This window comes from Bos grunniens, chromosome 25 (genome assembly GCF_055505025.1).
Source record: "Bos grunniens cultivar Pamir isolate PY7600 chromosome 25, Bosgru_T2T1.0, whole genome shotgun sequence".
Classification (NCBI taxonomy): domain Eukaryota; kingdom Metazoa; phylum Chordata; class Mammalia; order Artiodactyla; family Bovidae; genus Bos; species Bos grunniens.
In genome coordinates, this window is record NC_141189.1 from 2,123,670 (window position 1) to 2,148,294 (window position 24,625).

General features: G+C 60.7%; 1 protein-coding gene and 1 long non-coding RNA gene across 2 annotated transcripts; one reads left to right on the forward strand and one right to left on the reverse strand.

The window, feature by feature from the left end:
- The first annotated feature begins 5,822 nt into the window (after positions 1–5,822).
- On the forward strand, positions 5,823–19,763 carry AMZ1 (archaelysin family metallopeptidase 1). Its single transcript, XM_086376783.1, has 7 exons — positions 5,823–5,956; positions 11,751–12,232; positions 12,418–12,585; positions 15,669–15,797; positions 16,053–16,228; positions 16,857–17,033; positions 18,418–19,763. The coding sequence occupies exons 2-7, from the start codon at positions 11,929–11,931 to the stop codon at positions 18,961–18,963; spliced, it is 1,500 nt and encodes a 499-aa protein (XP_086232909.1). The 5' UTR covers positions 5,823–5,956; positions 11,751–11,928; the 3' UTR covers positions 18,964–19,763.
- Positions 19,355–20,812, reverse strand: LOC147344701 (uncharacterized). The gene is made up of 2 exons (XR_015154982.1): positions 20,694–20,812; positions 19,355–19,930 (listed from the first exon to the last, which is right to left on the reverse strand). It is a non-coding gene; the product is annotated as an uncharacterized LOC147344701 (long non-coding RNA).
- Between the last annotated feature and the right edge of the window lie 3,813 nt (positions 20,813–24,625).

A 24,625-nucleotide genomic window follows, 5' to 3' on the forward strand; every position in this document is an offset into this window, starting at 1 on the left:
CCCATGGCCTCAAGGTCTTCTACTGGACGCTGGGCCTCCCGGGTCTCCCTGTGGGGCAGGGGTCTCAGGTCATCTGTGGGGGTGAGGACACCCCAAATCTCAGGGAGATGGCCTCAGGCAGGATCCCTGGCCAGGTTCCCATATTGCGAGCCCCCTGTGTCCACCAAACATGCGCTGGGCCACTTGCGCTGGGCAGGGGTCTCAGGTTAAACCATCAGAGTGAGTGTAGATGGTGTTCCTCTCCGCGATGCCCACGTCCTGGCTGCTCCATCAGCCCTTGTGACCACCCAGGTGGGGGTTGGATGGCCTACGTCCTTGGGTGAGGACCTGGGTGGGGCAAAGGGGAGGCCGCTGTTTGCCTGGAGTCAGCCCTGTTGCCGCTGAGCAGGATGCGGCCTCGGTTCTGGGAACCCCCGTGCCTGCCCTGCCCTGGGCACCTGGGGACAGAGCCGTCGTTGTTGGGGACGAGACAGCAGGGGCCAAGCTTCCCCAGAGCCTGCACAGGCAACATTCAGATCCAAGGGGAGCATCGCCCGGTTCCCAGAGTCCAGACTGGCCTGCGGGGACCGTGTCGCCAGGCGGGGAGCTGCTTCCGAGGCGTGCTCCGCAAGAGCCGCCGAGCCCCGCCTCTTCTCTGTTTCTGTGGGATGCCTCTGGCCCCCCTGCCCGCAGGGACCACTGTCGGGTGAGGATGGGGGGGTGGGGGGGTAAGAGGCCCAGGAGGAGAGGCAGATGCAAACACGGGGCAGGGGTCTGCCCTCTGGAGGCCAAGGACCCCCACGCCCTTCCCCAGCCTTTACTGAGCCTGTGGATGCTGGGAAGGGACCCCTGCTGCCACCAGGAGGGGCGGGCTCACTGGTGTGTGTATATGTCTGAGTGTGTGTGTGTATGTATGCATGTGTGCATGTGTGTGAGTGTATATATGTATGTATATGTCTATGTGTGTGTGTGTATGCATGTGTGTATGTGTGAGTGTGTATATGTGTCTATGTGTGTGTGTATGTGTATGTGTGTGTGAGTGTGTGTGTAGTGTATGTGAGTGTATATGTGTGTATGCATGTGTATGTGTGTGTATATGTGTGTGAGTGTGTGTGTGCATGCGTGTGTGTATATGTCTGTGTGTGTATCTGTATGCATGCATGTGTGAGTGTGTGTGTGTATGTCTATGTGTGTGTGTATCTGTATGTATAAGTGCGAATGTGTATGTGTGTGCGCGTGTGTATATGTCTCTGTGTATATGTCTCTGTGTGTGAGTGTATGTCTGTGTATCTGTGTGAGTGTGTATGTGTGTGAGTGTGTATGTGTGTGAGTGTGTCTCTGTGTGTGAGTGTGTCTCTGTTTATGAGTGTGTAAGTGTGTGTGAGTGTGTGTATATGTCTGTGTGTATACATGTGTGTACACATGTGTATATGTCTGTGTGTGTATGTCTCTGTGTGTGAGTGTGTATGTGTGTGTGAGTGTGTGTATGTATGTGTGTGTATATGTCTGTGTGAGTGTGTATCTAGGTACAAGTGTGAATGTGTATGTGTGTGTGTATGTATGTGTGTGTGTGCAAGTGTGTATGTGTGTGTGAGTGTGTATATGGTGTATGTGTGTGTTGGGGGTACCTGAGGTGAGCCCACCCCCGCAGCCCAGCTGGCCTGGCTGCTCCCTGAGGGACACGGGATTCCAGACCTTGGCGCCCGAGCGAATGCTGACCCGGAGCTCTGAAGGCGTCCTCACAGGCAGGGTGCGGGAGGTGGAGGCCCTTCCCGCTCTGCCCGCCACACCCATGGGGGGCCCTTCTTGGCCTGGGCTGCATGTCAGGCCCACTCATCCTGCCTCTGATGTGGGGGACCTCCGAGTTCCCCAGGCTGTGGGGAGCCCCAGCCAGCTCTGAGCTCCAGGGGGAGGTCGCAGGGTGCCCCGTGTGCACTGGCATGGAGTGGGTACTCAGGAAACGGTCACTTTACATGGCCATTGGGCACTTCCCCAGGAGGCCTGGGGAAACTGAGGCCCGAGTAGGGCGCCCACGACCCGGAGGAGGTTGGCACCACACCCCTGCTCCCCATTCAGGCGGGCCCCAAGTCCTCCAGGCCCGAGGTGCTCCCACATCCCCCTGCCTGGACCCTGACTCAGCCCCCATTGCTGCCCACCTGAACATCACCTGCCTACCCCTCCCCAACCCACTGCTCCCGGAGCCCTAGTGAGACCCTTGTTCCAGGTCCCTGCCCCTCACCTCCCGGCTCTCACCTCCCCACAGAGCCCCACCCCCTGGATCCCTGCCTGCTTTACTCCAAACCACCGAGATCCCACTCCCCGAAGGCCCTGCCACCCTGACGTCCAGATCTTTGGCTGTGCTGTTCCTCTGGCCGGCAGGACCCCATCTCTGCCCAGAGACCCTGCTCAGCTCATCTTGCCCATTACACATGGCACGAGCCCCTCAGCCCCTCTGTCCCTGTCTGTGCCCACAGGACGTCCGTCTTCACCCTTGTCTGCTGCCCATGGACAGAAGGGAAGTGCCCGGTCCCCACTCCCCAAAGCACAGCAGGTGTCCAAGCCTCGGCCAGATGAGTGCTGTAAGGAGCCACTGAGTGCCGAGAGCATTCTGGATGTTTTCCTCACCCTAGGATAACCATAGGAAGCATCTTCTTATTTTCCAACTCCATTCGTTTCCTACAGCTTGGTGGTAAAGAATCCTGCCAATGTTAGAGACATGGGTTCCATCCCTGGGTCGGGAAGATCCCCTGGAGGAGGGAATGGCAACCCACTCCAGTGTTCTTGCCCAGAGAATCCTGTGGACAGAGTAGCCTGGCGGGCTACCGTCTATGGGGTTGCAGAGTCGGACATGACCGAGTGCGCACACACACACACTCCTTTCCTGAGGCTGCTGTAACAAATGACCATAAACAGGGCAGCGTGGGGGCTTCCCTGGGGGTCCCATGGTTAAGAATCTGCCTTGCAGTGCAGAGGAAGGGGTTCGATCATTGGTCAGGGAACTAAGAGCCCACGTGTCCTGGGGCAACTAAGCCAGCATGCCGCAACTAGAGAGTCCATGCACCGCAGTAAGAGCCCACGGAAAGGGGCGAAGACCCAGTGCAGCCAAATACATGTTTGAAAAATAACAGAAATTAATTTTCTTAAATGGAGTCCAAAGTCAAAGCCAGGGGAGGGCCTCCTTCCAGAGGCTCTGGGTGGGGGTCCTTCCTGGCTCTGCCGGGTTCGGGGGTCCCTCCGCTCACGGCCTCACCCTTCACCTCTGCCTCTGGTGTCCCTGGCCTTCCCTCTGTGCCTCTCCTCGTCTGTCTCTCAGGAGGAGTCCTGCCACTGGGTTTATTTACTTTCGTATGTTTAAACTTGTATCTTTTAAAACAACTTTATTGACATGTAGTTGATTTACAGTGTTCTAATTTCTGCTGTGCAGCAGAGTGAGTCAGTTATACATGTAAATTCTTTTTCACATTCTTTCCCATCATGGTTTATCAGAATATTGAATAGAGTTCCCCAGGCTATACAAGAGGACCTTGTCTACCATCCTGTATATCAGTCTGCACCCGCTAGCCCTGAGCTCCCAATCCCTCCCTCCCCGCTCCCACGTGGCACCCCAAGCCTAGTCTCTATGTTTGTGAGTCTGTTTTCGTTTCGTAGGTAAGTTCATTTGGGCCATATTTTAGAGTCCACATGAGAGTGGTACCCTACGGTGTCTGCCCTTCTCTTTCTGACTCACTTCACTGAGTGTGATCGTCTCTGGTTGGTCCCTGTTGCTGGAGATGGCACTATCCCGTTCTTTCTCACGCCCGAGTGGCGCTCCACTGTGCACGAGGGCCGCATCTTCTGCGTCCACTCCTGTGTCGACGGCCGCTTAGGTTGCTTCCCTGTTTTGTCTGTTGTGAATCTGCTGCGGTGAACGTGGGGCTGTGTGTCTTTTTTTGGATTAGAGTTTGGTCTGGATCTATGTCCAGGAGTGGGACTGATGGATCATATGGCAACTTTTCATTTTTGGGGGGAAAAAGTGAAAGTTGTAGCTGCTCAGTCATGTCCGACTCTTTGCAATTGCATCGAGGGTAGCCTGCCAGGTTCCTCTGTCCATGGGATTTTCCAGGCACGAACACTGGAGTGGGTTGCCATTCGCTTCTCCAGGGGATCTTCCTGACCCAGGGACTGAACCCTGGTCTCCTGCATTGCAGGCAGATTCTTTACCATCTGAGCCATCTTTAGTTTTTTGAGGAACCTCTGATTTCTGGCAGTTGACAGGGAAAGGTATCATGTGATAAAGCCTCCAGCAGAGCAAAATATGCAGAGCGCATTCCTTAAAAATTCTGTGTAAATGCTGAGAGAAAAATTATTTGAAGCATGTCTAATAGGAAGTTAAGAGAAGTAACCTCTTGATGGTTGGATTATGGGGTCTTTTTTGTTTCTTAAATTTGTTAGAACTTTTCGCATCTTCTACAATGGATGTCTATTGTTATAGGATCGTTTCTTAAGGCTTAAACAAAATTCCCCAGCAATGCTGGGGATGACGGTGACACACCCCTCAGCCACGCGTGGGGCATTTCTCCAGAATGAGGCCAGGCAGGCGGGGGTGGGCGGGCTGCCGGGAAGGCCTGGGAGCTGGCAGTCCAGAGCCGGGGCAACATTCGCCTCAAAGGAAGCCCTTATCGTAAAGGTTTCCAAAGAGATAAAGGGCAGCTGGAGGGAGCGTCTCCCCCTTGGGGCCCGTGATGATGCGGGCCTTCACGGCCAGGCTCTTCCCACCCTGGGGTGGTGGCCCCAGGTAGCTCTGGGGACCAGGCAGGAGGCTGCTGACCAGCCACGATGAGCCGGAGACGGGACAGATGGCGGCCCTCACTCAAGGTACGTGTCCTGAGGACCAGGCCCCTCCCTCGGGGGGCCCGCCCCCGCAGACAGGACCCTTTTGGGGAGAGACTATGGAAACCGGGCAGGCGGCTCCTCGCCTCCCAAAATGCAGGGGAAAGCTCCTCCAGGAGGCGGGAGGCTCTTCCCGGTCACCCAGGTGACCCTGGGGTGCCCTGCTCTCAGCCCCCAGGACACACACCCACTGGACCGTGTCGGGGGCCCATGGCGTTCAGCTGTAAAGGGGCACCGAACACGGAGCCCAGGCTGCTGGGTGGGTCCCCGCCTGCGCCCCCCTGGGGGTGCTCAGCCCCGCTGCTCTGCCTCTGGCTGGGCCTGCCCCTTCCCCTGCCCTCTCCTCAGTTTTTTTTTTTTTTCTCAGTTTTTCATCTATAAAATGGAGACAAAAAGGATAGTTATCTCACAGACCTGAGATAATACATTTAAAGCATTTAGTGTATATATTATGCCTGGCATATATATACTAAAAAAAAAAAATCATTATCACATTTTAATAGGGAGGCCACCAGACAAGGTTCCCAGGGTGGGGTGGGGGGTAGTAATGGCCGGGCTAGGCTGTGCGGCATTGGTTGGAGCTATGGCCGTGCAGCGCTGGGTAACCCTGATGCCAGCGCCGTACCAGTCTCACCTGGGGACCTTCCCTGGGCAGATCCGGTTTACCTGTCTCACCAGGGGCCCTTCTGGGTGGCTCTGGTTTACCCCTCTCATCTGTGTGGCCCTAAGATCTCAGGCCCCGCCCCTCCCCCGGTGTTTCTGCGAGTGGCAGGGGCGTCCCTGGCCGGCTGTACGGGGATCAGCAGAGGTCAGCGCCTGTAAGCCCACGTCTGAGGCCCAGGGACCCCTGCCAGCACCCTGCCCACTGTGGCCCGCGCGTGATGCCCCAGAGCGGCGGGAGGGGGGCGGCACCCACGGGCGGCCCCTCGGTGCTGACGTCACGAGGCCTCCCTCCCCATTCCGGTGGCCCACGCGCCCTGGGCCTGGCCGGCAGCGAGGTCGGGGAGCGGCGGGGAGCCCGAGGACCTAGAAGAGACCGCGCAAGCCCCGAGGACGGCCTGGCGGCGGCGGGCGCGCTCCTGAGCGGGGTCCGCGGGGCCCGCGGGAGGTGAGGCGCGGACCGGGGCGCCCAGGAGGGTTTGGTGCAGTGCTGCGCTCTGTGCTCCGCGCCCGCCTGGGAACTTTCCGGCCTGGTCCTGGCAGAGGGGAGCCGGTGGAAAGAGAGGGCTCGGAGTACCCCTCCTGGCCTTCGGCTCCCGGGGGGAGGGCGACCCGCGGGCTGTCTTCCATCCTGGTGATGGGGGCTCACAGGCTGTGGGAGAGCCCGGGGCCAGGCACGGGAAGAGGGCACTGCCTGGCCGGCCCAGGTGGGCATGGAGTGCCTCCCCCCGAGCCTGGGGGTGGGGAGGGGCCCCCTGATCCGCTCGGTGTTAGTGGGGAGGAGGCTTAGTTGCTGCTCCCCAGGAAAACAGGCAACACCTCCAGCCGGAAAAGCCGGGCATGGGGTTCTGCGGAGATGCAGAACTGGGGAATGCCTTCGGGCTGGGCTGGGGAGGACAGGTCCTGCCGGCCCGTCACAGGGAGGAAGCCGTCCGCCTGGTGGTGGGGTGGACGGGAGGTGGGCGCAGCTGCAGGAAGCAGGGGTCTGCCGCCCAGCCAGGCCCCTGCAGTCAAAGCCCTCGGAGCCCCTCTGAGCAGGCGGGAGCCTGAGAAGTGTGAAACCCCAAAGCCTTTACATGGCTCCAGCACGGGGCTGCTCGGAAGGCAGGCGGTGATGAATAGCTCGCTGCAGCTGCCGGGATGTTTTGCAAAGCGTATTCAGAATAGCAAGAACCAGAGCGTGCTTTCTTGCCTCTGACTCTAAGGCATTGCCCGGTTGGGGGCAGGGGAGTGGGTGCCTGGCCGAAGGCTTTGGGGCAGACCCTCCTGTGGGAATGGAATCAACACATGTCCTTCCCTGGCCTCTGAGCAGGACCATGGACAGGTGAGGGGGACGTGGGTGCCTCAGGGAGAGGGGAGGCGGGCTGAGAAGTGTGGCCACAGTCCCAGTGTTAACAGGGGCAGGGCAGAGAGATCCCACCTGGTTAAGACTTAACCAGGTTAACTCTTGACAGTTAAGAGTTAACCAGGTTAACTCTTGATAGTTAAGAGTTCTGGCTCTTTCCTAAGTTTGCTGATTTGAGCATGTTACTTTTTAAAATTAAAGGTCGTTGATTTGGGGTTAAAAAAAAAAGTTCCAGCTCCATTGTGAAGCAAGTCTCTGAAATGGGGCCTGGCCTCAGTTTCCCCATCTGAGACATGGGCACCATATCAGCACCCCCAGCCGCCCCGTGTTGTGCAGCTTGAGTGAGACGGTGCGGGCGGGGCTCAGGCAGGTGGCTGGGGTCCCGTTTGACAGTGTATACAGAGGAGAGCCATGGATGTCGCAGAGCAGGAAAGACAGCCGTGTTTCTGGAGGTCTCCCTTCCGGAACGTTCTCTGTTGCCAAGATTAACGGTGTGCAGGTAGCGGGGAGGGCGGGGAAGCGCCTGCTCTGGTGGCAGCTCCCTCCGTCAGTGCCCTGCGGCTGCATCTCTGCCCACGCTCAGCTTCTGCCTCTGCACGAGGGGTGGTCTTGTGCAGAGATGACCCGGCAGGACTGAAGCGTCCCACGAGGGTTTCGCTTAGCGACCCAGGAAGGGAATGTGGCCGCCCGGGGCTCTTGAGAGGAAACACTGTATGGGCAGATGGGTGGACGGACCCCAGAGAGAGTGGGACCCAAGTGAGTGGACAGGATCTCACACACCCTGGGGCGCGACCTGGAGCCTCCTGTCCCCTGGACCCCCAGCCCGCACTAGTCCGCAGCTAAGGCCCGTTTCTTCCAGGCTCTTCTACATGGCTGGCAGGGCAGCGGCTCTGCCCCAGGGGTATTGTGGGGTGTCTCTGGCTCATGCCAGGCCTGGTTTTCCCATGTGGGTGCTCCAGGCACAGGCGTGCCCACGTGGTTCTCGTGGGTTGTGATCAGCTGTCCCAGGTAGAGAATTCAGTGCGATAGTGGTCCTCACAGTCTGTTCCAGGGACCCTGCAGGGGACCCTCAGGTCAAAACCGCCTTCACGATGGCGCAGATGTGCGTGCCAGGTGTGCGCTGCCGACGGAGGCAGGACGCTGTGTTCCTGCGTTTGACACGGTTCTTGGTTTTAAGTTCAGATGCAGAAGATGGTTGATGTAACCGGATGACCCAACGTTCTCGGGATCCCCCGCGGGGTGTGACGCTGTAGTCGGTTCCTGGGGTGGAAACTCCGCTTGTGCCTTGGGTCGCTGTGGGCCGCACGACCTGGCCCTCTCTGCACACCTGGGAGGAGCCTGGGGTTTACAGTGTGGGCCCAAGTCACCCCCTGGCCCTTGAATTTTTGGTGAAAAGCAGGCGGTTTTCACTTCCTGAGGCTTTGCGGAGCTCTCTGGCACCGAAGTCCTCGAGCGGGGTCCGTGGGTTGTGACGGGCAGTGGGCGCCACAGGAAAGACCCTTCGGGGGAGGAGGTCCTGGCAGGGAGTCCCAGAGTGACACGGACAATATTTATTGCCGTTTACTGTCTGCCTTACACCTCTGTCGGAGCCTGGAGCGCCGTGTCTTATGAGCTGTGCAGCCCTGGGTAAGTGGCCTCCCCTCTCTGAGCCTCCGTACCCTTGCCTGTAAGACGTGTGACTACTGAGAGCTCTGTTTCATGAAGCGGTGGGTTCAGAGGAGGTGTTGGGTCCAGAAGTGACCTTGGGGTTTGCAGCACGGTGGAGCTGAGAGGAGGGGTGTCCTCTGTTGGGGGCCTCGGTCCCGCTTTCACCTCCGTGGGGGAGGCTGAGACGCAGACCCTCTGGGCATCCGGAAGGTTCCCGCGGCCCCACAGGAGGAGTTTATAGTCACTCAGTTACAGAAAGCATAGTTCTGAACGGCCCGTGACACCAGGCAGTGGGGTAGCCGCAACGGTCGGCGGCGAGGCCTCCCGTCCGGCTGCAGCTCGTGCGGGGCGGGTACTGGTGAGCGGAGGGTCTGGGAGAGCCCGGGGCAGCCGTGCAGAGCCCACGACCTGCATCCAGAAGCCAGAGCAGGTCGGTGAGGTACGCGTGGTGTCAGATGCTCCAGGCTGGCCCTGGACGCGAGCTGGCACTGCCTCCTCTCTGCCCGGTCCAGCCTCGCTCTGGGCAAGGGAGGCCAGTGGGACCAGGCCTGTGTGCCTGCGAGGAAATGAGGCCCAGTGGCGCTGAAGCTCAGAGGGTCACGTTCAGGCCAGAGCCCTGCTGGCCTTCAGAGCACTCCCTCCTCAGGGTTTCCCGAGAGCCCCTCTGTGCCTGTGGCCCTGAGTCCCGGACAGCCAGGAGCCCGGAGCCCGCTGACCATGCCTAAAGCTTCCTGGAGGGCTATTCTCCACCCCCAGGACACAGGGGAGGAGGGCTTCCTAGAGCCCTGAGTCCCCTGTGTGTCTGTGCGTGCACACGCGGGCGTGTGCCGCAGGGCCCTTGCACATGCCCCTCCACTTGGGACCTCTCCCAGGCTCCCCTCTATGCGGCTCCTCCCTCCAGTCTGCTCAGGCCGTGCCTCCTCAGGGACACCCACACTGGTCACCCTCTTGCAAAGGCAACACAGCCACGGCCATCTGAGCCCCAGCCCCGGCCAGCCTCTCCTCGCCAGTAGCGTTTATCACCTTCCAACACACCAGACAATCCTTAATTTTTATCTTCTCTTCCTGTCTGCCCCGGATCTCTAGAGTTTAAGCCCCCCAGCCAGGGCCCTCTGCTCTGTCCACAGGTGTAGGCCAAGCCCCACTCAGTGACGGTCAGCTGGAGGGAGGGTGCCACAGGGGCTCCACCCCGGGAGCCTGCCCGGCCCCCTGGGGATGCTGACCACGTCCTCCTGCTCACACGGTCCGTCCTCACGGGGTCCTCCTCACACGCTGTCCACGCCCGGGAGAACTCGCCGCTGTGGCGCTGTGGTCCTCAGGTGCCTGGCGTTTTCCCCCACAGCCCGGGAGCAGGCTGTCCACCCCGTTACAGACCGTCAGTGTCGCCCTGGTGTCTGGCGGCACGGAGCGGGGTCAGGGCAGGGGTCTGGAGAAGGTGGCGCTCTGCAGCTTCGGGTAACAGGAGCCATGGCCCTTGAAGATGGGTGCATCCCGGTCTCATCTCTGATTCTTGTGAGTGGTGTGGCTTTGCTTGCTTGCTCGCTCCTGCTCAGTTACTCAGTGTCCAGCTCTTTGCAGCCCGATGGGCTGTAGCCCTCCAGGCTCCTCTGTCCATGGGGTTCTCCAGGCAAGAAAACTGGAGTGGGTTGCCATTTCCTCCTCCACGGGATCTTCCTGACCCAGGGATCAAACCCATGTCTCTTGCACTGGCAGATGGATTCTTCACCGGGGCACTGCCTGTGGAGCTCATGGCTTCGGTTGCTAGTTTTAACCTTATTCTGCCTCAGTTTCACCCTCTTGAAAAAGGTAACTGTCCCCAGCCCCCTGTCTGCAGCAGAGCTGTGGATTTAGTGCTGTTGGTGATGATTTTTATTTGCTGCTGAGCACTTAGAAACTTGGCGGGTGATGGGGCTGCAAACTGGCGTGACCTTTCTGGAAAGCAGTTTGGTGGCACAGACGGAGAGCCCTTAAACATCCATACGCAGCATCTTCCAGGAACGTCTCCTGAGGAGATGGAAACACACCCAGGTACACATTGCAGGGTTTTTAGCCAGCCATTAAAATGACATTAAAAAAAATAGGCTGTTTAAGGATTTGGGAGAGCACTCATCATACACTAAGTCAAGAGGATGTAAGATTTCGCACACAATTGGATGTTACATTTGTAAAATGTATGTGCAGAGAGAAATACGCAATGCTGTCCACTGGCAGGAATCTCAGTAAGCCTTCAGTCCTGGCTCCCTTCCCCTCATCTAAGCCAGCAAGTAACTCTGAAGAGAATACACCCGTATGTGTGAGTATGTGAGTATATATGCACACATGTGTATAACATCCCTGGAAAAAATCATACATATATAATTTTCCAGAGGAAGGTTTATAAATTATACATACACCTAGTTTTCTTCTCTATATGAATACATGTATATATATTTATTTGTACATATATGAGTGGGTACGTGTGAGTTTCTTTTCTGGATCAACGCTTTAAACCGGGGTTAACAAGGTGGGCGGTCTGTGTGATGAAGAACCCACCTGCCAGTGCAGGAGATGGAGGGGACGACCCCTGGGCGGGGAGGTCCCCTGGAGGAGGAAATGGCAACCCCTCCAGGATTCCTGCCTGGAGAATCCCTCGGACAGCGGGCCTGGCGGGCCACAGTCCTTGGGGTCGCACAGAGTGGGGCTCGATTGAGCACACACGCATAGAGGAGTGTGGGCTCCTTTCTTCTTTCTTCCCACAAGAGCAAGGCTGTTGCTGTCTCTCCAGCGCGGGCTGGGAGGCCTCGCCACTCTGCTCTGTAGAGAAGGGTTTGCGGGTTTGCGTCGCTGCCTGACTTTCTAAATCAGGACTCTGCCGTTCTGGCCTCAGTCCCGATCTGTTCTCTGTGCGGCTCCTCCGGCTTGTTCTCTCTGTCGACTCCCCCTCCATCTCTGTTGGCGAGGCTCCCCCCGCCCCACCCCTGCGTCTTTGGGGAGACTCAGTCAAGCGCAGGCAGCTGGGCCCTTCCTGGACGCTCTGCAGGGTGTGCGGTGGGAGGGGGCAGTGTTCTGATCCACACGAAGGCGCTGGCCCGCACCTCTGGTCTGGGGGAAGCCCTCTCAGTGCAGTGACCGGTCACCAGCCTCCCCGCCGTCCTACCCCCCGGCCTCCCCAGGGGCTCAGGGCCTCCCCTCTCCCTGCTGGTGGCTCCCCTGCTGGCACGGTGCTGGGGAACTTCCAGGGGCTCAGTGGAGCACATCCCTGTCCCTGCAGGCGCCGACAGGCCAGGAGGCCCAGCGCCAGGTGGAGCCAGGCCTCGCGGGTCCTCGACTCCCAGTCTGTGAGCGGGGAGCCCGCGTGGCCGCCACGCTCGGCCCCCAGGAAGGCTGCAGACGAGCCGGTGGCCAGGCCCTGGGCGGTGCGTGAGCCGCCCTGCAAGGCCAGGCCCATCATGCTGCAGTGCCGGCCGGCCGAGGAGTTCAGCTTCGGGCCCCGGGCCCTGAAGGACGCGCTGCTGTCCACTGACCCCGCCCTGCGGCAGCTCTACACAGCCGCCTTCTCCCCGGCCGAGAGGCTCTTCCTGGCCGAGGCCTACAACCCCCAGAGGACGCTCTTTGGCACACTGCTCATCCGCACGGCCTTCGACTGGCTCCTTAGCCGCCCCGAGGCCCCTGAGGACTTCCAGACCTTCCATGCCGCCCTGCCGCCCCGGAAGCAGAGCCTCGCTCGGAAGCACATTTACCTGCAGCCCATAGGTACCTGCGCCCATGGGTACCTGCACCCGTGGGTACCTGCAGCCCATGGGAACCTGCAGCCTCTGGGTACCTGCGGCCGCTTTCTCACAGGTCTCCTGGCTCCCACCTGGGTCGGTGTCCCGGGTGGGGGCTCTGAGGAGGGGACAAGGGGCTGGGCAGGGCTGACGGTGCTGCTCTGCCCCCAGGTCTGAGCGAGGGTCCAGCGGGCAGCGTGCTTCTGGACCAGCTGCGAAGCTGCACGGAGGCCTTCTTCCTGGGCCTGCAGGTCAGATGCCTGCCCTCGGTGGCGGCCGCCTCCATCCACTGCTCGTCCCGCCCGGGTCAGGACCCCGACAGGCTCCAGCTCCACACGGGTGAGTGCGTGTGATGTGTGCACCGGTCAGGCCCCACAGCCCGGCTCGTTCGGCGTCTTCTAGTGGCCGGGGCCGGGGGGCAGGGGGGCCCCCCCACCCCGGCGGTCGCTGCAGGGCGTTCAGGGTGGGTGCCACCCCAAGGGGGTGTGTTCCTTTCTGTGTTCCGGCTGTAGCTTCAGCCGCTTCCTGGGCACAGCCCTCCCACCCCCGCCCCTCAGGGTCTGAGTGGGGCCTGAGCACTGACTGGCTTGGCCCAGCCCCTCCCTGCCCCGCATGACGTCTTCACGCCTGTGGCTGCTTCTGCCCCTCTTGGGAGGAACCCAGCATCCGCCCACCCACCGCAGGGGCCTTGGAGATCCCAGCGCCGAGATGCAGGGGTCCAGAAGTCTGCCCTCTGCTTGGTGAATAGATCACCCCCAGTCCCACACTGCATGGACTGCAGGGAAGGAAGGGGACCCAGGAAGGCTCGGGGCAGGTGGGGCGCAGAGCTTGTGAGGGGCTGAACTCCTGTGGCAGATTCCATGGTTTCGCGGCTGCGTTTGTTTCCGGGGGACACTGTGACAAAGCACATCACCAGGGGGCTTAGAACAGCAGCACTGCATCATCTCACGGCCTGGAGGCCAGAATCCTGGCCCGGGTCAGCAGGTCCTGCTCCCTCTGATGTCTCCAGGGCCCCCCCGCCCCCTCCTGGTCAGCCCCGGTGGTGGCCGCGGTCCTCGATGTCCCTCGCCTGAAGCTGCCTCACAGCCTGTGTGTGTCTATCGTTGTCTAATAATGACTCCGGGCAAACTGCATCAGACCCACCCCGCCGACTTCTTAACTTGAAAGTTAAGTCGCTCAGTCGTGTCCGACTCTTGGTGACCCCATGGACTGTAGCCCACCAGGCTCCTCCGTCCATGGGATTCTCCAGGCAAGAATACTGGAGTGGGTTGCCATTTCCTTCTCCAGGGTATCTTCCTGACCCAGGGATCGAACCCAGGTCTCCCTCATTAGAGGCAGACGCTTTAACCTCTGAGCCACCAGGGAAGCCATCATGTCTGCAAACCCAGGGCCCAGATAAGGTCAGGTTTCAGGTACCGGGCGTCAGGACTTCCGCGTCACGTTCTGGGGGTCACAGCTCAACCTCTAACAGGCATCACTGTCAGCACCACCCCAAGACCTGACACCTCTCGGTCTCTCCTCCAAGGCCTCGGCCACTCGCCTCAGGTCATTACCTGGACCTGGGCTGTCCGGACAGTGGCCGCCGGCCACGCGTGGCTGCTGAGCACACAGACGCACACCTGCGTTGACAACTCGGCGTGAAAAACGATGTAAACAATCTAACTTTTTAGTATTTGATATATTAAATTTTTGGATATGTTAGGTTAAAATGCATATGCTAAAATCCATTTGATCTTTTAGTTTTTAAAGATTTTATTTTTTTTTGGCATCGCTGGGTCTTCACTGCCACATGCAGGCTTTCTCTAGTCCTGTCGAGTGGGGGCTACTCTCTCCGTGCGGAGCACGGGCTCTGGGTGTGTGGGCTTCAGTACTTGCAGCGTGTGGGCTTGGTAGTTGGGGCACACAGGCTTTGTTGTGCTGAAGCATGGTGGATCTTGCTGGATCAGGGATCGAACCGGCGTCCCTTGTATTGCAAGGTGGATTCTTAACCACTGGACCACCAGGGAAGCCCTGATCAACTTTAAAATTAGTAAAACGTAAGTCTTAGCTATTGGAGAAGGAAATGGCAACCCACTCCAGTGTTCTTGCCTGGACGGTGGGCTGCCATCTCTGGGGTTGCACAGAGTTGGACACGACTAAAGTGACTTAGCAGCAGCAGCAGCAAGTCTTAGCTACACGTTCAGCTCACACTGTGTTCCTGTGGACAGCACCGGGCTAGGCCTCGTCAGTACCGACAGCAGGGTCGTCTCTGTAGCTGGGGCTTCAAGCAGCTCCCTCGCAACGCCTCCCCCGGGGTTTCGCGCTCCACGTGCCCTGTTGCATGGCTAACGGGTCCCAGGTTGTCAGGCCCAGCCCCTGGCTCCATGCCCGCTCTGGCTGTCGAGATCTGCCTCCTGCCTGTGCGGTCCCCTCGTAACGCGGGACTGTGAGCCTGGGGCCCTCACGTCTCCGCCTTCCTCTTATTTCTGACCTTGCTTTTCCAGCGGAGGAAATGCAGGCAGAGGGGAACTTCCACGCCCCCTGCACGGCTGCTGGCCTGCAGCCCCAAGCCCCCTGTCCACGGGTGGACGCCCAGCTCCACATCACGGCCCTGCCCGAGCCCTCTGCCCTCTCCCGGAGAGGAGCTGCTGCTACTTCTTGACTCACCTCTGCCCTCTTCTCTGCCCCTTTTTATAGCCACACCTCATGGAAAGGATCTTTCGCTCCCTCTCGCTCTGATCACTCCGAGACCCTCTCCTGGCTGTAGACTTGCCACTGCTCTGCTCATTGTCTCTGGGCTCCTCCACGTCCCCACCAGTCCCAGCTCCATCTCTGGCATCTCGTCTGTCTACGCCCGCTATGCGTAGTTACTCAGCAGTAACTTAACACCTTAAATGACACGCATTCTCTTAACAGCTCCGAGGATCAGAGTCTCCCTGAATTAAAATCAAGGTCAGCTTCGTTGCCCTGCAGCCCCTCCAGGTCTCTCTCTGACCTTCCTGCTGCTCCCGGGAGGACCCTGGTCTTACAGCGGGTCCAGCTGGATAATCTAGGATCACCTTCCCTCTGGGAGACCTTTCATTTAATCACATCTGCCAAGTCCCTTCTGCCACGAAAGGACCACAGGCGCGGGTCCCGGGGGCGAGAGGCAGCGTCTCCAGGGCCGTCTGTCAGCTGCGCAGGGCTGCCGCGGCTCTTCCTGTGAAGCACTTTTGGGAACAGAGACCCTGAGCGCTCTCTTGTCCCTGAGGAGGCCAGGCCCCTGGCCCCCTTCACGCCGTGCACCTTGGCTGCTCTGAGCTCTGACCGTTCCTCACGGGATGTCACCGGCATGTCTGACTTTGGGATGAGCTGGTGGTGCCAGGCAGGGGAAGAGGGGAATGGCCTGAGGGCGGGGGCGCCCAGTTGCCGCCTCACTGTGCCCTCTGGCCCTGTCTCCACAGATGGCATCCTGTCCTTCCTGAAGAGCAGCAAGCCGGGGGATGCTCTGTGTGTGCTGGGCCTCACGCTGTCCGACCTGTACCCTTGCGAGGCCTGGACCTTCACCTTCGGCACGTTCCTTCCGGGGCACGGTGAGCCAGCGCCCGGGGCCCCTGCCTCCGCCCTGTGGCTTGGGCACAGGCCTGGAGCTCCCGGGAACGTCGGCCCCTCGCTGCGGCTCCCAGGGCCCCTCCCCGGGAGGGGAGGTGTCTGCCCCAGGCCGCCTTCATGGGGACACCTGGCAGGGCGGGGCCTTCAGGACCTGTGCTCCTTGGCGGGGAGCTTTGCCCCTGGGCTCCCTGAGCTGAGACCACGCCTGGCACCCCCGCCTCTCTGCCTTCCCCCAGAAGTGGGCGTCTGCAGCTTTGCCCGGTTCTCGGGGGAGTTCCTGCCGCGAGGGCCCAGCACGCCTGACCTGGTGGAGGTGGAGGCGGAGGCGGCTGCCGATGGCCCCGAGGTGCCCCTGCAGGATGGAGGCCAGGCCGTGTGCTTCAGCGCCCTGGGGATGGTCCAGTGCTGCAAGGTGGGTGTGGAGGCCGGGGGCCAGGTGCTGAGGGGCTGCTGAGGTGGTGGAGAGGACGGGGGCAGGGGCCGGGGGCCGTGCTGCTGAGGTGGTGGAGAGGACGGGGGCAGGGGCCGGGGGCCGTGCTGCTGAGGTGCTGCTGAGGTGGTGGAGAGGACGGGGGCCAGGTGCTGCTGAGGTGGTGGAGAGGACGGGGGCCAGGTGCTGCTGAGGTGGTGGAGAGGACGGCGGACAGGGGCCGGGGGCCGTGCTGCTGAGGTGGTGGGAGAGGATGGCCGACAGGAAGGGGGAAGGGCTGGGGGCTCGGCAAGCTCCCGGGAGAGGCTGGGAGGTGGAGTCGGACAGAAGGACGTGCATGGACAGCCACTCCTCACAATGTGCTGACCACCCGTCACTTTAGGGAGTATGGACACTAAGGCTCAGAGACGCCAAGTGCTCTGTCCACAGTCACACGGCTCTCAAGAGGCAGGGCTGGGATTTGAGCCCTTGCCTCTTTGATGTCCAAACCTCCATGCTGCCAGGCCCCCAGAGCTGGCCTTTCTGCCAGCGTGTGCCCCTCCCCAGGGGTCCCGGGGTTCTGGTGGGCGGCGGGCTCCAGGCTGCAAGGCGGTGGCCCGGTCTCCCTCAGGTCACGTGCCACGAGCTGTGTCACCTCCTGGGCCTGGGAAACTGCCGCTGGCTCCGGTGCCTCATGCAGGGCGCGCTGCGCGTGGACGAGGCCCTGCGCCGGCCCCTGGACCTCTGCCCCATCTGCCTGCGCAAGCTGCAGCACCTGCTGGGCTTCAGGCTGGTGGACAGGTACAAGGTGAGTGGGCGGGGCAGGAACGCGGTGAATGGGCGGGGCCGGGGCGGGAACGAGATGAGTGGGAGGGGCCGGGCAGATACGAGTGGGGGGGCGGGGCCGGGGTGGGTACGAGGTGAGTGGGCGGGGCCGGGGCGGGAACGAGGTGAGGGGGCGGGGCCGGGGCGGGAACGAGGTGAGGGGGCGGGGCCGGGGACGGTACGCGGTGAGTGGGCAAGGCGCGGTGTGGACGCCCGCGCTGTCACTCCGGGGACTTTCGGGATCCGGCTGAGTCCTCGGCCGGGCGCCTGGCCGGGTGCTGGTGGCTGTCCCGCGGCGGAGGGGGATCGGGGGCGCCAGGCTCCTCTGTTTCCCAGCAACTCTAATTAGAGCCGGTCTCTACCGGGCACTGACCGCGTGCTAGACCCGTCCTTGCACGGCTGTCCGCGGGCGGCGCCGGCCTCACCGAGGGGCCGCGCAGCATCGCTTTCTCCCTGCTTGGGCGGAGACGGGAGCGGAGGAAGCCAGAGCGGCCGTGGAGGGGCGGGCAGCGAGTAATCCCGCCCACCCGGGCAGGGGCCGGGCCGGCGGGCGGTGCTGCCCTCTGCTGCCGGCTCGAGGAGCCGCGGGGAGCGGGGCCCGGAAGGGCCCAGGGAGCCAGGGTCATCGGCCCCATTGCAGACCCGGGGACGGGGCTCTGAATTCACAGGTCACAGGCAGGTGGTGATTCCTTTTCTTTTTCTCTTCTTTTATTGGAAGCATAGTTTATTTACACTGTTAATTTCTGAGTCACAGAGTGATTCAGTTATATACATATGTATTCTTTTTCATATTCTTTTCCATTATGCTTTATCCCAAGACACTGACTAGAGTTTCCTGTGCTATACAGCAAGACCTTGCTTATGCATCCTATATATAATTGTATATGCTAATCCCAAACTCCCATTGCTTCCCTCCCCCACCCTTTACCCCTTGGCAATGGAAAATCTTCTCTGTGAGTCCGTTGCATAGATAGGCTCATTAGTGCCGTATTTCGGAGTCCACATATACGTGATCTCATATGGCCTCTGTCCTTTCTCTTTCTGACTCACTTCACTTAGTATGATAATCTAATTGCATCCATGTTGCTACAAATGGCATTCTTTTTTTAATGGCTGAGTAATATTCCATTGTATGAGTAACAGTCCATTGTATATATGTGACACATCCTTATCCATTCATCATGAAAACCGTGAATAATATGTCAGGCTTGCAAAGCTCCTGCAAGTTTGCTGTCTTTAGAGGTTCTAGTCTGACATCTGCCCGGGGTCACGGGCATGGTGGGGTCTCCTCGAGTGGGTCTCCTGGCGGCTCCCTGGCAAGGGACGTGGCCGGTCAGGCCAGCTCAGCCTGTGTCTCTCCCTCGTAGAGACTCTACGCCTGGACACAAGCGGCAGCAGGGACGCAGCCGAGCCCAGCGGCGGTGGGGGAACCGTCTGTGTCGGAGGACACCCTTCCCTGCAGTGCAGACTCGGGGCTGTGTTGTGAGAGCGACTCGGAGCCGGGCAGCAGCCTGTCGGAGCCCCTGTCCCCCGACGCCTGGAGCCAGGCCTTCCCCGCGGGCCTCGAGCTGGATGCTGAGGACGGGCTGGGCTCCCTGGCAGCCGCGGAGGGCCCGGGGGAGGCCCTGGCAGAGCACGGGCGCTGGCTGGCCGCCTGCATCCAGGCCCTGGAGAGGGACGTGAGCGAGGGGGAGCTGGAGCGGGTGGATGGCGCCGTGGACGCGCTGGCCCCCTGGGACCTGTTCACGGGGCGGCTCCCGGCCTCCCGGCAGGACCTGCCCTGTGGCCGCGACGGCTCGGGGCTGCGCAGGGTCCTGGGGGACACGTTCTCCTCCCTCCGGAGGAGGCTGAGCGCTCGCAGGCCGTCCAGGGCCGAGTCACCCCCCCGGCGCCGGAAGGCGGAGGACGACTAGCACGGCCAGTGTGGCTTGTCCAGTGCCTACCTGTCCCCAGACACCGCTGCCCGGCCGCCGGGGTGCCGCAGGCCTGGCAGGGGCAGGAGGGACGGTGACTCGGGAAGCAGAGGGTGACGCAGCTGCACCCCCAGGCCCGAACGTGGCCTCACGACGTGGCTGGCAGAGGGCCATCCTCCGGCCCACCCGACGTGGGTGGGGCGCCAGGTACTCACTTCTGCAGCCCGGGGTCTCAGCTACTGCAAACTCAGCTTCCAGAGCCCGCACACGGGGTCTCCACTCAGAGGGGAAGTCACGGCCGTTGTGTTTCTCTCTAAACTGACCACCCCCCCACCCCTCCCACCCCCGCCCACCACGAGCCCATAGAAAGGGTCCTCTGCTGCGGTCTAACCGCATCCTGACCCTTGACATTTTCCGCGGGCGTCTCCCTGAAGCTCGGGGTGGTCACTGCCGCTACGGGACCCTGTGCCCACAGACCTGCCGTTTCCCTTGCCGACTCTCGGGTGGGGAAGGTCCCAGGTGCGGCGGGATGGTGTGGCCCCGCTGGGGCCTGCAGAGCAGACCCCAGCTCCATTCTTGGGACAGCTGGACACAGGAGGCCTGGACCCCACATCCACGAGGGCAGGGGGATTAGGGTTTTGTTCAGAACATCCGTGTCTGTTTTTTGGTCTAGTTCTGCCAGTTGCTGAGAGAACAAGCGATTTAGATGTTAAAACACCCACCGTCCCAGTAGAGGCATCTGTCTGCCTTTAATTCTGTCAGATTTTGCTCCCGGTTCTCCAAGGCTCCTTCTTGTACATCTGATATGTTTTCGTGACAGATTGACCGTTTTCCTTCTCACCCGCCCTGGGCTGTGGCTCACGAGTCCCACGGAGATGCTTCCAGTCCCAACAGCAGGGCTCCCATGGTGTGATGGGTAGCGGGGAGGGTTGGGGGGCCCGGGAGGTGGGGGCAGCTATCTTCCCGTCTGGGGAGAGACAAGAACGGGGCAGCTCCTACGTTTTGCACAGAGCTTAGTTTGGGGAGGCTTTCTAAGAACAACAGTACAAAATACACATAATCAGGAGGGTGGTCCCACAAGCACGGAAGCCCGAAGCCTCTTTGTAACCTGACCAGGCAAGTCCCAGACCAGGGAGACATAAAAGGGGTGTTTCCACCCTGGAAACAGAGCAGCAATGCCGCAGCTCTTCAGACCTCCATTCTGTTTTGCACGAGGACCTGGAGGTACCTGATGGAGAGACAGATGAGCCGGGCTTGCAGAAGTGTGCTGGGGCAGACCCCCCCAGAGAGCAAGGCCCTGTTCTTACAGGAGGCGGTCCGGGTATCCTGGGGGCGTAAAGCCCCAATAGCTATCCACTCAGGAGGCTCGGTATGGTCAGGGAGCTGGGAAGGTGTGCCCCGGTCCTGGGCTGGAGAGTCTGGCTTGTGGGACGGCCCAGTTGGGGAGGGGTGGTGGTGGGGGGAGCTGTCTCGTGGCTGCTGAGGACCAGGGCTGGGGGCCCTGGCGGCCAAAGGCGGGACTTCCTGGAGTCCCGTGGGAGAGGTGTGGCCTCTCAGGACAGCCGGTTCCAGTAGGGCTCACGCCTCTTCACGGGGGAGTGGTGAGGTTCTGGAGGAGCATGGGCGGTAGGAAAACACTTGTGGAAGCCTGTCCCTGTGAGCACACACTGCCGGCTTGGCCATCACACCTGCTTTCCTTCTGCAGGGAATTAATGACTGGAGACACTTACCTGGTCTTCCAATGGTTAAGAATCCACCTTGCAATGGAATGTCTTCCCTGGTGGCTCAGATGGTGAAGCGTCTGCCTACAGTGAGGGAGACCTGGGTTCAATCTCTGGGTCGGGAAGATACCCTGGAGAAGGAAATGGCAACCCACTCCAGCATTCTTGCCTGGAGAATCCCGGGGGTGGAGGAGCCTAGTAGGCTACAGCCCGTGGGGTCACAAAGAATCGGAAATGACTGAGCTACTTCACTCTCACTCTGCAGCGCAGGGGACGTGGGTTTGATCCCTGGTCGGGGGACTGAGATCCCACCTGCCACAGGGCAATTAAGCTCTAGTGCTCTAGAGCCCATAACCCACAACTAGAGTCTGAGTGCTGTGATGAAAACTCCCCCATGATGCAACACAGGTCTGGTGCGCTGCAGCAAAGCCCGACGAAGCCCCCCAACACACACAAATAAGGACTGGAGTGACGTTAAGAACACATGCTCAGCTGAACCCTGGCTCAGGCTGGGGCCGGGGTCTCAGGGGCTCAGGGGGGTCATTACCAAGTTCTCAGCACCATCTACCTGTGCCCGTGGCCTCTGGCTCCCAGCCGTGCTGAGTGTCCCCAGAAAGCATCCTGAAACGAGGAGGGACAAGCCACTTCCTCCTTGGCCTGCACCAGCTGCAGAGTATACTTTGAAGATAGCTGCTGGGAGGGACGTTTCTAAAATAAAAAACTTCTAGGAGCAGAGATTACAGCTTCCTTCCTCTGCTCCTGCCCCTGCGGGGAGTGGGGAGCAGCTGGGGACGGCCCCCAGGGAATGGCTTTGGCGGGGCAGGGGCATAACCAGCCCCATCTCTTGAATCAGTGTCTCGGATCGCTAAGTCCAGGCTCGAGACGCCGGACGCTGGGCACCTTAACGGGCTGAGTTGAAACAGCTGCAGATAATGGTTTCCGAGAAACGAGGGCCCTGGCTTTTATTTCTGCTGATGCATGAAGTCAGTGTCATCTCCTGTCAAAGGCCCTGTGAGTCAGAGGAGAGGGTCTGAGCTTTCCCACGGACCCTCTCCGAGCCCCCCTCTCTCTCGTGGGCCCAGCTGGAGGGGCTCGATGGAGCTGAAGATACACTGGGGTCGTGACGTTTCGTGCGTGTCACTGCTCCTGTGGACACGGGGCTGGGATGCCCACACTTGCCCTCAGAAGCAGCCTCAGCTCACGCAGGCACACCATCCTAGTGGAGGGGGCGAGAGGCGGCGTCCATCTAAGGGCTGGCTGGCCCCTCGTCCTTTTGGAAGCTCGGGCTCGTCATCAGGCGAGGGACCTGATGAGAGTCGTCCTGACCTCCCTCCTCCCCCCTCCACGAGCCCCTCCTCGCACCGCGTTTCCAGAGCTTGTTAATACCGTCCTGCGGGACGTCTGATTCAGACCTTTCTGGGAGGGAGGCAATCTCCGAAAGGGCTTAAGAAAATAAACACACAATAGCTTAGCCAGCAGCTAATATTAAAGCAAAGACTCCAAATTTAGATCCCACCAAGTTCAAAGGAGCGGCTGTAGCATTCCAGGGGTGCGCGCGCGCGCGCGCGCACACACACACACACACCTGGCAGGGCCACAAGGATCTGATCTCTGACACACACACACACACATCCCACCAGCGGGGCCACAAGGAGCTGCTCTGTAGACCTGCTGGGCAGGGCAGGGCAGACCCCACACCCCTTTGGGGAAAGACGGGCAACTTGTCCCTGCAGATAACCCTCTCTTTGAGCCGGCCCTTGTGGGCGCGAGGGGATTCCTTCGTCCCTGTGAGGCAGATACTCTGATCGCATCTGAAGGTTTAGGGAGCGGAGAGGTGTGTGTGGTCACTGCCTGAGGCCTCAAAGCTGGGGCTGAGGCCTGACCAGGTCCGCTCTGACCTGATCCTCCACGTTCCGGGGCATTCTCAGGAAAGTCTGTGCAGGGGCACAGTACCCGGACTCCCACCCGCGCGGTGGTGGCCCTTGCCCTGCCGCCCGGAGCTCTAAGACGACCCGGAGGCTGTCTGACAGCCGCCGCCCTTTGGGGCGGGGAGCGGCCTGGGTGGGTGGCCGGCTCTCTTGGGCGAAGATGCCAACTTAAACAAAGCCCAGAGTCCCGGGGCCTCGCTGACTTGTTTGTACAGAGCGGGCGAGGCCCTGCAGGAGTATTTTTACCCTGGTGAAGGCCGGGAGGACCGGGGTTCCTCCGGGCCGCTCCTGACCTGAGCTGGAGCCCGTGTGCCAGGGGGTGGACTGAGGCCTCATCCAGGCCGGCTCCGGCCAGGCTGCAAAGGGCAGCAGGCGCCGGGGACCCCCGCCCGCTCCCAGGGTCTCCAGCGGGGCTGGCCCCGTCCTGACGGCTATGGGGTGACTGCACAGAGGACCCCGGGAACCCCAGGAAACAGTGAGTTTAGGGCTCCAGAACAATAGGCTGTGAACACGTGTGCTGCTGTGGGGAGGAGCCCCCCCAGAACCTTGCCTTCTCAGCACCTTCGTCATCGGGGAGAACCCAGAATAACTGAGATTTATTTTTGAACTCGGCTTCTTGGGTCAAGAGGCAAACGAAAACAAGCTTATGTCGGGGGTTTATTTTAAAAAGATATTTCCAAGAAGTGTCCTGGGGCCACGGCGTATTCGGTCCAGCCCCCCCACCTCAGTGACTCAGGGTGACCGAGGACACGCTGGGCAAAAGAGGCGAGGGGACACAGCAGCCCCCCACCCCCTGGGCCGCCAGAGCAGATCCTCAGGGCCGGCCCACCTTGCACGGCCTCCCGGACGACCCCGGCTCTCAACAGAGTGGCCAGAATCGAAGCCAGGCTCCACGTGAGGCCTCTGCAGATGCCATGAGCCCGCGCTTCCATCAGGGCTCTCTGTGTGCCTGGCCTGGGCCGCCTGGGGCTGCCTGCCTCGCACAGCTGCCCGCCCCTGCCCTTCCCTGCCCTGCACAGCTGCCCGCCCCGCCCCGCCCCCGCCCCACACAGCTGCCGGCTGCAGCCCAGCTGGAAGGCCCCTCAGGCCCCCGTGGTTCCCCAGGGGCCCCTGATAGTCCAGCGACACTTACCGTGCTGTTGTGGCTCTCTGCAGTCACCACGGGGACAGGTGAGGGCCTCTCACCGGCCTGTGGCCCCTGGGGCGCCAGTCAGGCCCGCACTCACCGGCAGCGTGGATAGGGCAGGGGCCTGGCGGGAGGCCCCCAGGGTGGCCAGAGCCCCGTCTCTTTCCCTCCTGCAGCCTCTGAGCCACAAAAGGAGGTTTCTTTACCCTGTATCTCCCAACACCTGTCCACAGTAAGAATGGATTTCAAATGGGGGTCACTGACTGTCTACACTGGATGGCCTTTCATCTCGAGCCGCTGCAGCCGAACCGGGGGCAGGGGGCGGGCAGGGAGCGCGGGGCTGCGTCTGCCCTGTCCTCCTGTCCGTCTCGGTGGTCAGCGGGGACGGGGGCGCCCCTGGGGCAGCTCTGCCGCTGGGACAGCCGTCCTGCCCTTGTGGTCAAAGGGGGGACAGAGCTGGTGGCAAAGGGGTTCCTTGAAGGAGAGGGGGAGCCCCGTGGGGCCGTGGGTGCGGGAAGGAGCTCCTCCGAGGTTAGCACTCAAGACACAGGCAGGAAGCAGGGAGGTGCGTCCACAAGGGCCAGCAGCAACCCGGGCAGGGAGGGGCCCCGCCAGCCGGAAAGGGTACCGAGCTGTCGTCCTTTCCTGCCGTGTGGGAAGGACCAGGGCCGTTCCCTTGAACCTCCATTTGGGGAGCGTCCCCTTCAGTGGACGGCGGGGACAGTGCGTGTCTGTGAGCTTTAGTCACAACTTGATCGGCCTTGTCCTTACATTTAAAAGTACAGAGGCCACGTGGAAATAGAGCTACACGTAGGCATCTTCACTGGGGCTTCCCTTGTGGCTCAGTTGGTAAAGAGTCGGTCTACAATGCAGGAGACCTGGGTTCA